Source organism: Garra rufa, chromosome 23 (genome assembly GCF_049309525.1).
Source record: "Garra rufa chromosome 23, GarRuf1.0, whole genome shotgun sequence".
NCBI classification, from domain to species: domain Eukaryota; kingdom Metazoa; phylum Chordata; class Actinopteri; order Cypriniformes; family Cyprinidae; genus Garra; species Garra rufa.
This window is the reverse complement of record NC_133383.1, coordinates 20023752-20039017: the sequence shown is the minus strand read 5'-3', so window position 1 is coordinate 20039017 and position 15266 is coordinate 20023752. Positions and strand designations below refer to the sequence as shown.

Here is a 15266-nt window from a genome sequence, read left to right as displayed (position 1 = left end):
GGTTCTACAAAACGTACATTTTCTTACCTTTTTCCAGACACTAAAACGTAGGGTAGAGCGGGGCACAAACTAACGCGGGGTGAATTATTTCCACACATGCTAGCTTAAAGGTTGTATCAGCGATTTCAAGCCTGAAACATAAAGTGTCAAATTCAGCTGCCCTTTCTTCATGATCCGCTCGCTGTCTGCCCCATAAATCGACTGTAAAAAAAAACGCGTCTCTGTGGTCAGCCTAGGGTCCGAGATATGCCAAAAAAACAATCGGTGCTACCAACTATTCCACAGAAAAACAAACAGTGTTCCAACCAATCAGCATCAGGGGTTTGGTGTTGTGGACTTTCGCTCCGCCTCCCTCACATCCCTGCAACAGTAGGAAACCCGTGCTGAAGTGCATTTTTTCCTTTTCTACAGTGAAAGGAAGTGGAGACAAAGTCCCTTTAAGACAAGTCATTTCACTCAGTGGCTATATTTGAAATGCCTCTCGGGCCTGCAAGTGCAGCTCCTATCTCTTTGAATGGGGAAACATCAAACTTTTCAAAACTGTTCACCAAGCTTACGATTAAATTTCCTATTTGAACAACTGCCTCATAAATGTTATTCCTTATGCTTCAGTAGTGTTAAAAAAGCTAGTTTTTGATGCTAGACCAGCCAATGCGCATGGGCAGTCATGAGTGTGAGTTTGCGAATTAGGTTCTGAAGGAGCACTTGATAATTACAGACAGGAGTGTTTGATCAGGGTTGGAACTGAACTCTGCAGGAAGGTAGATCACCAGGAACAGGGTTGAAAACGTCAATAGGAACCGGAGCTTCTAACGGCAGTTGTAGTGACGCAATGACTTTACTAATCAACGATTGGCTCTTTAATTTAGAAGGCGGGGCTTAATCAGCATATTGAGCGTTACACTTTTTCCCACTCATAAACAAAAGGAGTGCACAGTCTTCCTATATATAAAGTCTCTGGTGGAAACAGGTTGTCTATCCTTTTTTTAACGTCTATGTTTTAAACAGACAGCATGACCAGTGCAGTCCAATTCCTTAATGAATGACTCCTATGAGAGGATTATTTTTAATAAATCACAAACATGTAGCTAGAACAGTTTAGTCTGGTTTCAAATGACCACAGTGTGACCAATTCAGTTTAATTCTTCCATAAAAAAAAACCTTTATGAACTAGTTCTTTAAAGTAAATCACACAAATTCAGTGTGACCCATTTAATTGGATTTAAAAATAAATGACTCTCATGAGCTAGTTCTTTTTAGTAAATCATAAACATACTGTACAACCAATTAAGTCAAATTTTCATATGAAACAGCTTTATGAGCCGGTACTTTTAAAGGAATGGTTAACCCAAAAATAAACCGTTTAATCCCAATTTTTTTCGAGACATGATGAGATAATGTGTGTATTAAATTAGCATATTTCTGCAGTCATAAAATTTGTTATATATCTATTTAAACTGTTTGATCACAGTCTAGGGTTACTATTATACATACAAAACTTACAACACTGATAGGAATACTGAGATAAAATACAAAAAAATACAACCATCAATGTATTTTAAAATGGTTACTTTCTTGTAAGATATATCATCAAATTTTTATATTAGTGCTAGTATTACAACATCAATATTGTAACTTATTTGTAACATTTGAACTTTTGATTCAGTGCAATATTTTGTTCATGCAACATTTTAGTGCAGTCTTCACTAACAGTTGCAATTGGATTTATATGTACAGTAGTCAATGTTTGAAGTGGATCAAAAAAGTTCATAAAAGTTGTCCTAAGACAAGAATGGGTATTGGTTTGGTTTTAGGACAACTTTAATGAAAGATTTTGATCCACTTCAAATGTTGACTACTATATATACCTAAATTCACTGTCGTAGGCCATTACATAGTGTCCTTACATTTCTGTGCCTTGACCGTGCCTTGACCTCTCCGATTTTCATCGGATCACGACATGAGAGTGAGGAATTAATGACAACATTTTTATATTTGGATGAACTAACCCCTTAAATATATCAAACAAATTCAGTGTGACCCATTTAATCAGATTCCAGAAAAAAAATGACTTCTATGAGCTGGTTCTTTTTAGTGAATAATAAACATACAGGACAACCAGTGTAGTCCGATTTCAGAACAAATGAGTTTTTTTAGTGGTTTAAACACGAGGCATACAGTGAGACATAGATCAGTGTAGTTACCGACTGGTTGTTCACACAAACTAGTAGTTAAAAATACACATTTTGTGGTTTGTCAGTAATATTGTTTATAAATATTAATGAATTAAATGTTTCCAGATTTTTTGTATTACTGCTGTTGTTTAATATATAATTAAAACCAGTTACTGGATAGCAATTATTTCACCTTTAAAAATGTTGTGAAAGGTCATTAAGAGTAAACACCTTTTGCAATTAAAAAAAAGTATTTATTTTTTGAAATTATACAAGTATTTAGAAATGGTATGAGTAAATTCTTTAATTATTTGCTAGTTATTTTGTTTCTACATGCAAATTTTAGTATAAAAATGTACATAGCATCATTCTTTCTTTCTTTTTCCCTTACAGCACATTTTATAACACACATACCTGATTATTGCAACTGTACAAAACACAAACACAGCCAAAACAGTAAACAGAACCAACAACACATCCACAGAATGGTACGAGTACCACGGCATCTTGTAGAACTCTGAGCGCAGATGAGTCGCTCCTTTATTTCTCATCACATACTCGATCCAAAAGACAGCCGAGTCCAAAGGCCTCATCGGCTGGTCCCTGTGCAGACTGGAGAGTCTCTTCATGTTCCTCCTGTAGGAGGTGTTACCAATCAGTTCCTGTAGGGCTTGTCCAAAAGTATGTCTGCTGAACTCTGACAACTTAAGTATCTTACCCGCTCCTCTCTCCTGAATGCGTATTAAGTTGTCAAACTGGTCGAAGAACAAAGGGACGCCCAGGATCGGGACCCCATGGTACATGGCCTCCTGTACTCCATTGGTTCCTCCGTGGGCTACGAAGGCTTTGATCTTGGAATGTCCCAGGAGGTCATTCTGCGGTATCCAATCCACAATAAGAGTGTTGTTGCCCAAGGTGGATGGACGGTCTCCAAGATGTCTCCAGATGACTTTTTGAGGTAAACTAGCAAAAGCAGACGCAATATCGTTCACCATGTCATCAGGAATACTTTTAACAAGTGTCCCCAATGACATAATAATAAAGCCGTGGTCTCCTGAGCTCTGGACAAATGCTTCCAGATCTGCAGGAAGAGGCTTGGAAGGCTTGCATTGAAATCCACCCATGTAAACAACATTTGGCATGGTTGGTCTCGGGAACTCGAAGACAAAATCAGTCCTCATGAGCCAAATATCAGCAGCTTGAAGGAGGGTAACAATGTCTGTTTTGTGATCGAAATACTTATCTATTAGTGCATCATAATGTGGACCAACCACAAATCTGTTTTGGAAGAAAGTAAAGCTCTGAAATAAAACATTTTTAACCCTTTGAGTGAAACCCATTTTATCTGTATGGCCAGAGCCTGGTAAAGGTATATAAGACAATGGAGATGGTGCTAAAACAAAATGTCCTTCACCACTTGTGATCCAGCGTACATTGAGAACAAGAGGAAGTTTTAGATAATGAGTTAAAATCACGCCACCTGCTAAGGCAGGATCGGTGAGCACCAAGTCATAACGCTCATCCTGAAGTCTTTTCACAAGCATCTTATCTTCCAAAATGGCCGACACCATTTTACAGGAAATATCATGGGCTTTTGACAACATGGAGAACAAATCGAACTGGACCTTCAAGAATGACAGTCCAGAAGCGTCGCCTCTTTCTATCTCTATCACCTTAAATAAATACTCTTCAAAAAAGTTATCGGATTCGCTAAATTCATCTTCGATTGTAATGGTAGTGTAGAGAGGGGAGTTTTCCGTGATGTACCAGCTGGATTTGGGTCGGATCACGGTGATGCTGTGGCCCCTGGAGTGCAGTTCTTCTATCAATACTTTCATATTGACCCAGTGGCTTCCATCGACAGGATACAGTAAAATTTTACCTCCGCTGCAGCTCGGCGTGAAAACAGAAAATGCCAAAAATAATCCAACAATGAAATGCCGCTGGTCGGAAAGTGACTTCATTGTATCTGACCAAAAGATAAAAAAAATATTAGTAGATTTCAGTTATACCCCTTTCGTTTTTGAAACCAGCCATTCATTCATTTGCCATACTGCCATACAACTTCTGCCATTCCAAAACGAATCACTCTAATGAACCAGTTCTTTTTAGTGAATCATAAACATGTGGCTCGACCAGTTTAATCTGATTCCCAAATGAATCATTCTCATGAACCAGTTACTTTTAGAGAATCATAAATATATAGCTTGACCAGTTTAGTCTGATTCCCAAATAAATGATTCTAATGAACCGGTTCATTTTAGTGAATCATAAACATATGGCTTGACCTGTTTAACTGATTCCCAAACGAATCACTCTAATGAACCAGTTCTTTTTAGTGAATCATAAACATATAGCTTGACCAGTTCAGTCTGATTCCCAAATGAATCACTCTAATGAACTGGTTATTTTAAGTCTATTATAAACATATAGTTTGACCAGTTTAAACTGATTCCCAAATGAATGACTCTCATGAACTAGTTCCTTTTAGTGAATCATAAACATATAGCTTGACTAGTTTAATCTGATTCCCAAATGAATCACTCTCATGAACCGGTTCTTTTAAATCAGTTATAAACATATAGTTTGACCAGTTTAACTGATTCCCAAATTAATCACTCTGATGAACTGGTTCTTTTTAGTGAATCATAAACATATAGCTTGACCAGTTAAGTCTGATTCCCAAATGAATCACTCTAATGAACCGGTTCTTTTAAGTCAATCATAAACATATAGATCGGCCAGTTTAAACTGATTCCCAAATAAATGACTCTTATAAACCAGTTCCTTTTAGTGAATCATAAACATATGGCTTGACTAGTTTAGTCTGATTCCAAACGAATCACTCTCATGAGACAATGAGTCTCAATATTTCTTTTTAAAATACCAATCAATCAAAATAAAACACTTACTAAAAAAGATTAAATATTTTGTTTACCTGAATGTCATGTGACCATGAACAAACATTAGAGATCTGTGAACTATGATATGATACTTAATTATTAAAATCTCAGGGGTGCTTCAAGTAAATATACAGTCGTGGCCAAAAGTTTTGAGAATTACATAAATATTGGAAATTGGAAAAGTTGCTGCTTAAGTTTTTATAATAGCAATTTGCATATACTCCAGAATGTTATGACGAGTGATCAGATGAATTGCATAGTCCTTCTTTGCCATGAAAATTAACTTAATCCTGAAAAAAACTTTCCACTGCATTTTTAAGAAGGCTTCAGGGCGTCCAAGAAAGTCCAGCAAGTGCCAGGATCGTCTCCTAAAGAGGATTCAGCTGCGGGATAGGAGTGCCACCAGTGCAGAGCTTGCTCAGGAATGGCAGCAGGCAGGTGTGAGCGCATCTGCACGCACAGTGAGGCCAAGACTTTTGGAAGATGGCCTGGTGTCAAGAAGGGCAGCAAAGAAGCCACTTCTCTCCAAAAAAAAACCTCAGGGACAGATTGATCTTCTGCAAAAAGTATGGTGAATGGACTGCTGAGGACTGGGGCAAAGTCATATTCTCCGATGAAGCCTCTTTCCGATTGTTTGGGGCATCTGGAAAAAGGCTTGTCCGGAGAAGAAAAGGTGAGCGCTACCATCAGTCCTGTGTCATGCCAACAGTAAAGCATCCTGAGACCATTCATGTGTGGGGTTGCTTCTCATCCAAGGGAGTGGGCTCACTCACAATTTTGCCCAAAATCACAGCCATGAATAAAGAATGGTACCAAAACACCCTCCAACAGCAACTTCTTCCAACAATCCAACAACAGTTTGGTGAAGAACAATGCATTTTCCAGCACGATGGAGCACCGTGCCATAAGGCAAAAGTGATAACTAAGTGGCTCGGGGACCAAAACGTTGAAATTTTGGGTCCATGGCCTGGAAACTCCCCAGATTTTAATCCCATTGAGAACTTGTGGTCAATCCTCAAGAGGCGGGTGGACAAACAAAAACCCACTAATTCTGACAAACTCCAAGAAGTGATTATGAAAGAATGGGTTGCTATCAGTCAGGATTTGGCCCAGAAGTTGATTGAGAGCATGCCCAGTCCAATTGCAGAGATCCTGAAAAAGAAGGGCCAACACTGCAAATACTAACTCTTTGCATAAATGTCATGTAATTGTTGATAAAAGCCTTTGAAACGTATGAAGTGCTTGTAATTATATTTCAGTACATCACAGAAACAACTGAAACAAAGATCTAAAAGCAGTTGAGCAGCAAACTTTGTGAAAACTAATATTTGTGTCATTCTCAAAACTTTTGGCCACGACTGTATTAGGTGAAAGAGGTTAAAAAATATGACAAAAACTTTGCATTATGACAAAAGCCTTCCAAAGACATAGTATAGATAAATAGAGATAATTCAAATAAAAATTATATTCCTTAGAAGTTGATGTAATATTAAAACCTAATTTTTGTAAATCCAATTATGAAATGGTGTGTAGCCCCGACTAGAAAATAATTCTAAACAATTTATTAGCTATTGTGTGAATAATATGTAATCATGTAATCAATAAAAAATAACTTTAATCTAATTACAAGTATTTTAAAAATGTAATTTAATCTAGATACAAGTACTTCATTTTTGGAATCTGATTATGTAATCCAGATGTAATAAGTTACTAACCAGCTCCACATACAAACACAACTAAATTGTTGCTAACTGATGAGATTCTTACCTCAATTGTTCATGCACGCGTGAAAGACCAACACTTGCTCATTCCAGAGCTCTATTCATCTGAGCCACAAAGTTCAAATTATGCTTTACAAAGTCCACCTAAATTATTAACATTCAAATCAATAATTAACAGGCAGACACTGCGGTTTAAGGTGCACTCATATTTTCTCTGTAACCCTTTTGGACCATTGCAGGTCATTTGTAACCAGTTTTGACCCAGTTTTGACCACAGATACAAATGTATTCTATCAAATTTTTATATAATTTTGTCAAGTTTATGTGTAAAACAATCAAATAAATTAATAAAAATTAATCTTATCTTTTCAATTTTCCAACTTTTTTTCTTTTTAGGGATATTTAGATACAGTCAAACCAAAATTTATTTAGACACCATTTCTCACATTATCAGTTTATTTGCTTATTTATCCCAAGTTTTTATCAGTTTTACTGGTAGTCCACTGTATGAAGAATTTTTGGGTATAATATGTCACAGTTTACTTTATTTTGCTATCCTCACTTACATAAATGAACTATAGTGTCCTGCACTAGCAAAAAAATATCAAAATAAGTTACTAATTTTTAGTTTGACTGTATTTTGCTGGAATATATCGGCAACATTAAATATGATCCAATTAAATATAGATGGTTAATTCATTAATAGTTTATGTACTGTAATGTGATCTATAATTTAGTCACAATTTTTATTTTCACTTGATACATGTGTTCTTGATTGTCATTTGTCTTTAGGCATCACACTCAGGCTCTGGGGTTTTATGGCCACTTTCGTACTCAGATATACCCACATAATGTCAATGCATGCTGGCATCCAGACACACATATGTGCTTACACATTACCTGCTTATTACATGCTTGCTTTAAAAGAAAGCTGTACAAGTGGAGACAGGACTGATACTCTGATGGATTGAAAATCTGGCCCGCAGGACAAAGTATGAATCAAAGTTTAAGAATGAAAGGGTGACACAATGAATAATAGTAAAAATAACTATAGCTTGTCAGAGAAGTGGCCCAACAGTTGCACAAGCGCTGGCACGTGCTGCTCATGTCATGATGGAATTCAAGTCTAGCATATCATTTAAGATCATTCTTATCAAAAATACCAAAAGAAAGCATTACATGTCAGGTTGGGGCAGTGCTAGGGTACACCTGAAGTGGCAATGCAAAAGTGGAGTAGCTACACCTTGGGTGTGCATTATTTTTCTAATAATTCAATGGCCTGTTGTCAATTATTCCGTTTATACTATGGTTACTGCACCTCAAGACATTGTTCATTTGTTGTATTTCAAGACATTTGTTAAGTTTTTTTTTCTGAAAACGCTGTTGCGTGTAGGGTTAATTTCTTACGCTTTATCTCAAGCCTTAGTTGCGAATTCCAAAAAGTAATTTCAGAGCTAGTAACCGAGGCTTGAGCCAATGCAGTTATATGAGAGAGAGAGAGAGAGAGAGAGAGAGAGAGAGAGAGAGAGAGAGAGAGAGAGAGAGAGAGAGAGAGATTTAGCGTGTATGATTTACCTGAGTCTGTGAGTCTCTCAGCAGTGTTCGGCAGAAGTGTTTCTACTAATAGCGAAACTGAAACTTTGACCGCGTTAAGAACAGCAACGTTGCCATCTTCCTACTGATAATGTAGCTTTTAAGTTTCAAAACTATTTTTTTGATAAAGTCGCGGGGCAGTGCTGACTACCTGTTTCTGTGCGCATCTGTTTCCGTGTGTGTGGGAGTGGTGTGTCTGTACTGTCTGTATGAGAGAGCGAGAAAAACAAAGTGTGCTTTTCTGTCGATAATAAAACGTAATTTTGTTAGGAAAACGTCGAAAATAGTTATTGGTTACATTCAGTTGCTTGGCAGTGTCCTTGCGTGTTTGGTTCTTTTTGCTGTGCTTCAAGGATCTTTGAAAAATCTAACATCATTTGGCGAAGTGATATGGAAATGTAATGAGGACTTGCCTGGAACTACTTTAGGTGTGGATTTCCTGAAAAATGTAAGAAAAAAAGTTCAATGGCAGGTTTCTTGTGACAGCATGCCCCTTGTGTTCAACAAACTGAATCTTTTTTTCGAGGCAATGATGGTGCGAATGTTTATCTTTTCAGAATTATGCGACTTTACAGAATTTTTCCGTTCATTAATAAAGCTATCCTGAGAAACATTGGTGTAATAAGCGTACAAATAAGACTAGCTTCAATATGTATTTATATAGATAAACAGATGTTTAAGACCATAATGTTCTGCAGGTGTTACTTACTTTTTTCTTACATGCCATAAAAGATGTTTTAAAAGTTTATTGTAATACATTAAATAAATTTAACCCTATAAACCCTGCAGCTCCTGAATACACAACTAATTAAATAATACAAACTTTAAGCATTTAATATTTAAAGTATTCTGCTACAGTTATAAAGATCTCAGTGATCTACATTACAATCAGAATTTCATCTTACTTTTTGATCATATACAGTTTACATACACCAAAATGTTAATTATTTTACTAAAATAAAAAAGATCATACAAAATTCATGTTGTTTTATTTAGTACTGATTTGAATAAGATATTTCACTTAAAAATGTTTACATTTAGTCCACATAAGAAAATAATAGATGAATTTATAAAAATGAAGTTTACATACACTTGATTCTTAACACTGTGTTGTTATCTGAATGATCCACAGTGTTTTTTTTTTTTTTTTTTTTTTTTTTGTGAAAGTTGTTCATGAGTCCCTGTTTTTCCTGAACAGTTAAACTGCCCACTGTTCTTCAGAAAAAAAATCCTTCAGGTCTCATAAATTCTTTATTTTTTCAGCATTTTGTGTATTTTAACACTTTCCTGCAATGACTGTATCATTTTGAGATTCATCTTTTCACACTGAGGACAACTGAGAGACTCATATGCAACTATTACAGAAGGTGCAAGTGCTCACTGATGCTTTAGAAGGAAACACGATGCATTAAGAGCCAGGGGATGAAAACTTTTGAACAGAATTAAAATGTATACATTTTTCTTATTTTGCCTAAATATCATATTTTGTTTTTCATTTAGTACTGCCCTTCAGAAGCTACAGAAGATGTACATGTTTCCCAGAAGACAAAATAAGTTAAATTTTCCCTGATATTCAAATTCTAAAGTTTTCACCCCCCAGCTTAATGCGTTGTGTTTCCTTTGTGAAGATGAATACGGGGTCATTTTTATAATTTCAACTATTATTTTCTCTTGTGGACTATATGTAGACATATTTTATGTGAAATATTTTATTCAGGTAAGTACTAAATAAAAAAATTACATGCATTTTATATGATTCCTCTTATTCTGCTAAAATAATTAACATTTTGCAGATTCTTCAAGGTGTATGTAAACTTTTGACCTCAACTTTAAATATCAGCATCACCACCAAATTGCTTTTTTTCTCCACTCTGGGGGTCTAAATAAAGAATGAGGTGTTTTCCCCCCCTGTATGAGCTCCATATTCTCTTATGTCACACTATATGCTCCATAAAAGTTTGATGTTTCAAATGTGTTACTCAACAAAAACACACATGCATTTTTTGAAGGTTCAAAACACTGTTCCATGTACAAAAATGAAGATTTTTCAGACCATTATTTCAGGCTTTGCAGGTTTAAGCTGAAGTGAAGTGTGGTCCTATTCGTTTTGGTCTAGACTATTTATGAAGGTCACGAACTCTATTTCTGAAGGATAGGTAAACACAGAGCCCACAAATCTCAAGAAAATGAAAAAAATTCCTCAGAAAGGGACGGCAAAATACATCTAAGTCTAGGTCACTGAGACTACGCAGACTATTGCAAGACTGTTTTATACTAGCCTCTTCTCATCCCGTCTTGGAAATTGTGTTTGCACCCGTTCCCCGAGCTGTCAACACAATTAGAGATTTGAGGGGATATTATATAAACCGAATCAAGGTAGTGCAACAAGATAGCAAGCTTACTCAGATATACCATGGAAACATGGAGATTCATACTGGGCAATGTTTTCTCCCTCAAGGGTCGTTTCCACTCACACTGAGCGCATTTTGGTTTCAAAACCCCTTCCCCGATCAGATTTAATGTCATCTTTAAAACGTTTGGAGCAAAACACAATGCCAGGAGTGTGATGCCAAGCATCATGGTTTAAATTACACGGTCTTACACAATATCTCTGCATTCGCTGGTCACTTGGCATGCAAAATAAACCATAGTAAAGCTGGACACTTTCTCTGGATCTCACTATTTCCTTCTTCGTACATTAAGACAATGACAGTGAGCAGTCCAAGCAGTTAGAGGCAGGGTTACGTAATCTTAGAACATGATTTCACTCTTGGATCGAAGCCATTTGTTTTAGCGGACCATGCATGTCCTTCAAGCATTAACACTATGTTTATAAACATTATTAAAGATTGTTAATAAATAAATGAAGGGAGGAACTTCATAATCCACTCATAATTTATACATTCGCTCATCAATCACTGCCAGACACTGTGCTTACTGGAAAAAGCTTGAATGTTTGTGAAATCTTGACAAATCATCTAAATAAATCATTGACTATTATATTCATTTCTGCAGACTTTTCCCAGAATCATTTTATGAATGATAAGCTCTATTTGGACAAACTTTTGTCCATGTTTCATATTAATGAGGATGCGAACAACTAAATGATGCCCTCTTTTGGAGTTACTTCTGTCACGCTTAGGACGAGGAACAAACGAACAAACAACGACGTAGTAAAACGAAATACATTAAATAATCCAAAATGGGAGCAGAGGAGGAACAGGAGCAGAAACAGGAAACACAGGAACGAAGGGTAGAAACATCAACGACCGACAAGCAACAGAGCAAACACACCAACTATTAAAGACATACTGATTAACAAGGACAGCTGTAGGGAATCACGGTGACGAGGAGGAGAAACCAATAAGCACATAACAGCGGGGGGAGACACAGGGAGAAACCAACTCAAAGTCCAGGGGTGTGACAACTATAGACTATACTGTTCTATAAGATTTATTTTTGAACGTATTAATATTTTTATTCCACTGGGATGCACTGTGATTTATTAAAAGTGACAGTAAAGACTTTTTAATGTTACAAAGGATGTTGTTTTATTAAAAATTCTTATAAAAGTATCAAATTTTCTGAAAATACATTAAGCAGCACAACTGTTTTTGACATCATAATAATAATAAATGTTTCTTGAGCAGCAAATCAGCATATCAGACTGAATTCTGAAGGATCATGTGACACTGAAGATTGGAGTTATGATGCAGAAAAAGGCAATGTAGCCTAGTATTGACTTTTTTCTCTGTCAATACTGTATACTCAATACTGTACTGTATACTCAATACTGTCAATACTGTATACTCAATACTGTCAATACTGTAGTAAAACCATGGTTAATTTTGTGGTTACTGTGATTTTACTACAAAAACATAGTTAAACTATGGTTCTTAGTAAAACCATGGTTAATTTCGTAGTTACCAAAGTTTTACTGCTAATTATATGGTAAAATCATGGTTAATTTTGTGATTAATATGGTTTTACTGCAAAAATGATAGTTAAACCATGGTTCTTGTAGTAAAACCATGGTTAATTTTGTAGTTACCATGCTTTTCCTGCAAATTCTATGGTAAAACTATGGTCAGTTTTGTTGTTAATATGGTTTTACTACAAAAAAATAAAAAATAAATAAATAAATAAACAATAGTTAAACCATGGTTTTACTGCAAATTATATGGTAAAACCATGGTTAATTTTGTTAACCCATAGTTCTGATAGTAAAACCAGTTAATTTTGTAGTTAGCATGGTATTACTGCAAATTCTATGGTAAAAACATGCTTAATTTTGTGGTTACAATGGTTTTACTACAAAACTATGGTTCTGTAGTAAAACCATGGTTAATTTTTGTAATTAACATGGTTTTACTGCTAATTCTATGGTAAAACCATGGTTAATTTTGTGGTTATTATGGTCTACATTACAAAACGATTGTTAAACCATAGTTCTTGTAGTAAATCCATATTTCATATTAATGAGGAAGGAGCGAAAAACTAAATGATGCCCACTTTTGGAGTTACTATAGAATACTGTTCAAAAGTTTTGAGTAAGTAAGATTTATATTGGAATGTATTAATATTTTTACTTTGCGGGGATGCACTGTAATTTATTAAAAGTGACAGTAAAGACTTTTTTTAATTACAAAGAATGTTGTTTCACATATCACATTTTCCGAAAATACATTATGAAGCACTGTTTTTAACATTGATAATAATAAGAAATGTGACACTGAAAATTGGAGTTATGATGCTGAAAATTAATCTTTGACATCACAGGAATAAATTGCATTTCAATATATATAAAAGAGGTATTTTAAAATGAATTGTTTCACAATATTACAGTATTTTGACTAAACCACCGCTTAGTTAAACATAAGAGACTTACTGAACCCTGGCTTTTGAATGTTACTGTATATTTATTTGCTTCATTTCTGAAGTGAGTTTCTATAAACAAAGGACTTCAGTGGAATATTTTAGGCCTCTAAGCAGATGTAATGCATTGTCATTAATGTTTTCAAAGCTTATTAATCTTTTTTGTCTTTTTTAATTTGAAAGGATCTTCATCTCACACACACATACACTGTACGTCAGCTGTTTTCTGTTACAGACCTACAGCAAGTTTTAAGTGAATGCAGTTGCTCATGAAAAAGGGACTGAATATCCAAACTGTCAAGGGTGGTGGGTGAACCAGGCAGCCTCCAGCGTTTGGAATAATAATGAACAGAATTTAAGCCTAATAGATTTAATAAACCATATGTTGTGTTGTCAAAACATATTTTCATGGTTTATAATCAAGGAAGCATCATTTATAATGATCATAATGTTTGGAGAACACAAAACATAGGACTTAATGTGTTCATATTTTCATTGTACAACGTACAAAGTATTTACTTGTAGTAAAACCATGGTTAGTTTTGTAGTTACCATGGTTTTACTGCAAATTCTATGATAAAACCATGGTTAATTTTTGTGGTTACTATGGTTTAACTACAAAAGTGATAGTTAAACCATGGTTCTTATAGTAAAACCATGGGTAATTTTGAAGTTACCATTTGAAGTTTTTGGAATAATAATGAACAGAATTTAAGCCTAATAGATTTAATAAACCATATGTTGTGTTGTCAAAACATATTTTCATGGTTTATAATCAAGGAAGCATCATTTATAATGATCATAATGTTTGGAGAACACAAAACATAGGACTTAATGTGTTCATATTTTCATTGTACAACGTACAAAGTATTTACTTGTAGTAAAACCATGGTTAGTTTTGTAGTTACCATGGTTTTACTGCAAATTCTATGATAAAAACCATAGTTAATTTTGTAGTTACCATTGTTTTACTGCAAATTATATGGTAAAATCATGGAATATCGTGTGTATACTATGGTTTTACTACAAAAAACATGGCTATTTTTTTTGGTTACTATGGTTCTTTTTTAGTAAAACCATGGTTAATTTTTGTAGTGACCATTGTTTTACTGCAAATTCTATGGTAAAATCATGGTTAATTTTGTGGGTATTATAGTTTTTACTACAAAAACGATAGTTAAACCATTTTATGGCTAATTTTTGTAGTTACCATGGTTTTACTGCAAATTCTATGGTAAAATCATGGTTAATTTTGTGGTTATGGTTTTTACAAAAACGATAGTAAAACCAATGTTCGTTTAGTAAAACCATGGCTAATTTTTGTAGTTACCATGGTTTTACTGCGAATTCTATGGTAAAATCATGGTTAATTTTGTGGTTACTATGGTTTTACTATAAAAACGATAATTAAACCATTGTTCGTTTAGTTAAACCATGCATGGTTAATTTTTGTAGTTTTCAAGGTTTTACTGCAAATTCTATAGTAAAACCATGGTTAATTTTGTGGTTACTGGGATTTTACTACAAAAACATTTAACCATGGTAAACCGTGGCTAATTTTGTAGTTGCCATGATTTTACAGCAAATTCTATGGTAAAACCATGGTTAATTTTGTGGTTACTATGGTTTTTACTACAAAAACCATAGTTAAACCATGCTTACTGTAGTAAGACCATGGTTAAGTTTCATAAGGATCTGAAAGGCAAATTTTCTTATTTTAATATATCTTCTGTGTAATAAAAAATGTTTAAAACAGATGTTTATGATGTATGAACCCTACTTACGAATTAGTAATTTCTACGTTAAATCTACATTAGCAGTTCTCATTCGGTGAAAACATGTTAAAAATTATGTTTATATAAAATGTCTTAATTTATTGCTTGAACACTTGTTTACATATGAAGTAGGCTAGTGTCTGGTTTTACCATGACTATATGCTTTTATGTCAGTGTTTGATTTTAAATGCATTTTTGTATATTCATGTATGTTATTAACTAAAT

General features: G+C 34.6%; 1 protein-coding gene across 2 annotated transcripts; it reads right to left on the bottom strand.

Moving 5' to 3' along the window:
• Nucleotides 1–2452: 2452 nt before the first annotated feature.
• Nucleotides 2453–8555, bottom strand: ugt5d1 (UDP glucuronosyltransferase 5 family, polypeptide D1). 2 transcript variants are annotated; one of them, XM_073829372.1, is made up of 2 exons: nt 8374–8555; nt 2453–4143 (listed from the first exon to the last, which is right to left on the bottom strand). In XM_073829372.1, the coding sequence occupies exon 2, from the start codon at nt 4136–4138 to the stop codon at nt 2540–2542; it is 1599 nt and encodes a 532-aa protein (XP_073685473.1). In that variant the 5' UTR covers nt 4139–4143; nt 8374–8555; the 3' UTR covers nt 2453–2539. The 2 variants fall into 2 exon arrangements, with proteins under 2 accessions (XP_073685473.1, XP_073685472.1); XM_073829371.1 differs by lacking the exon at nt 8374–8555 and adding an exon at nt 6845–6904.
• Between the last annotated feature and the right edge of the window lie 6711 nt (nt 8556–15266).

What these genes read in the sequence shown, in the direction of transcription:
- ugt5d1 (XM_073829372.1), bottom strand. Translation starts at nt 4,138, where the DNA reads ATGAAGTCACTTTCCGACCAGCGGCATTTCATTGTTGGATTATTTTTG.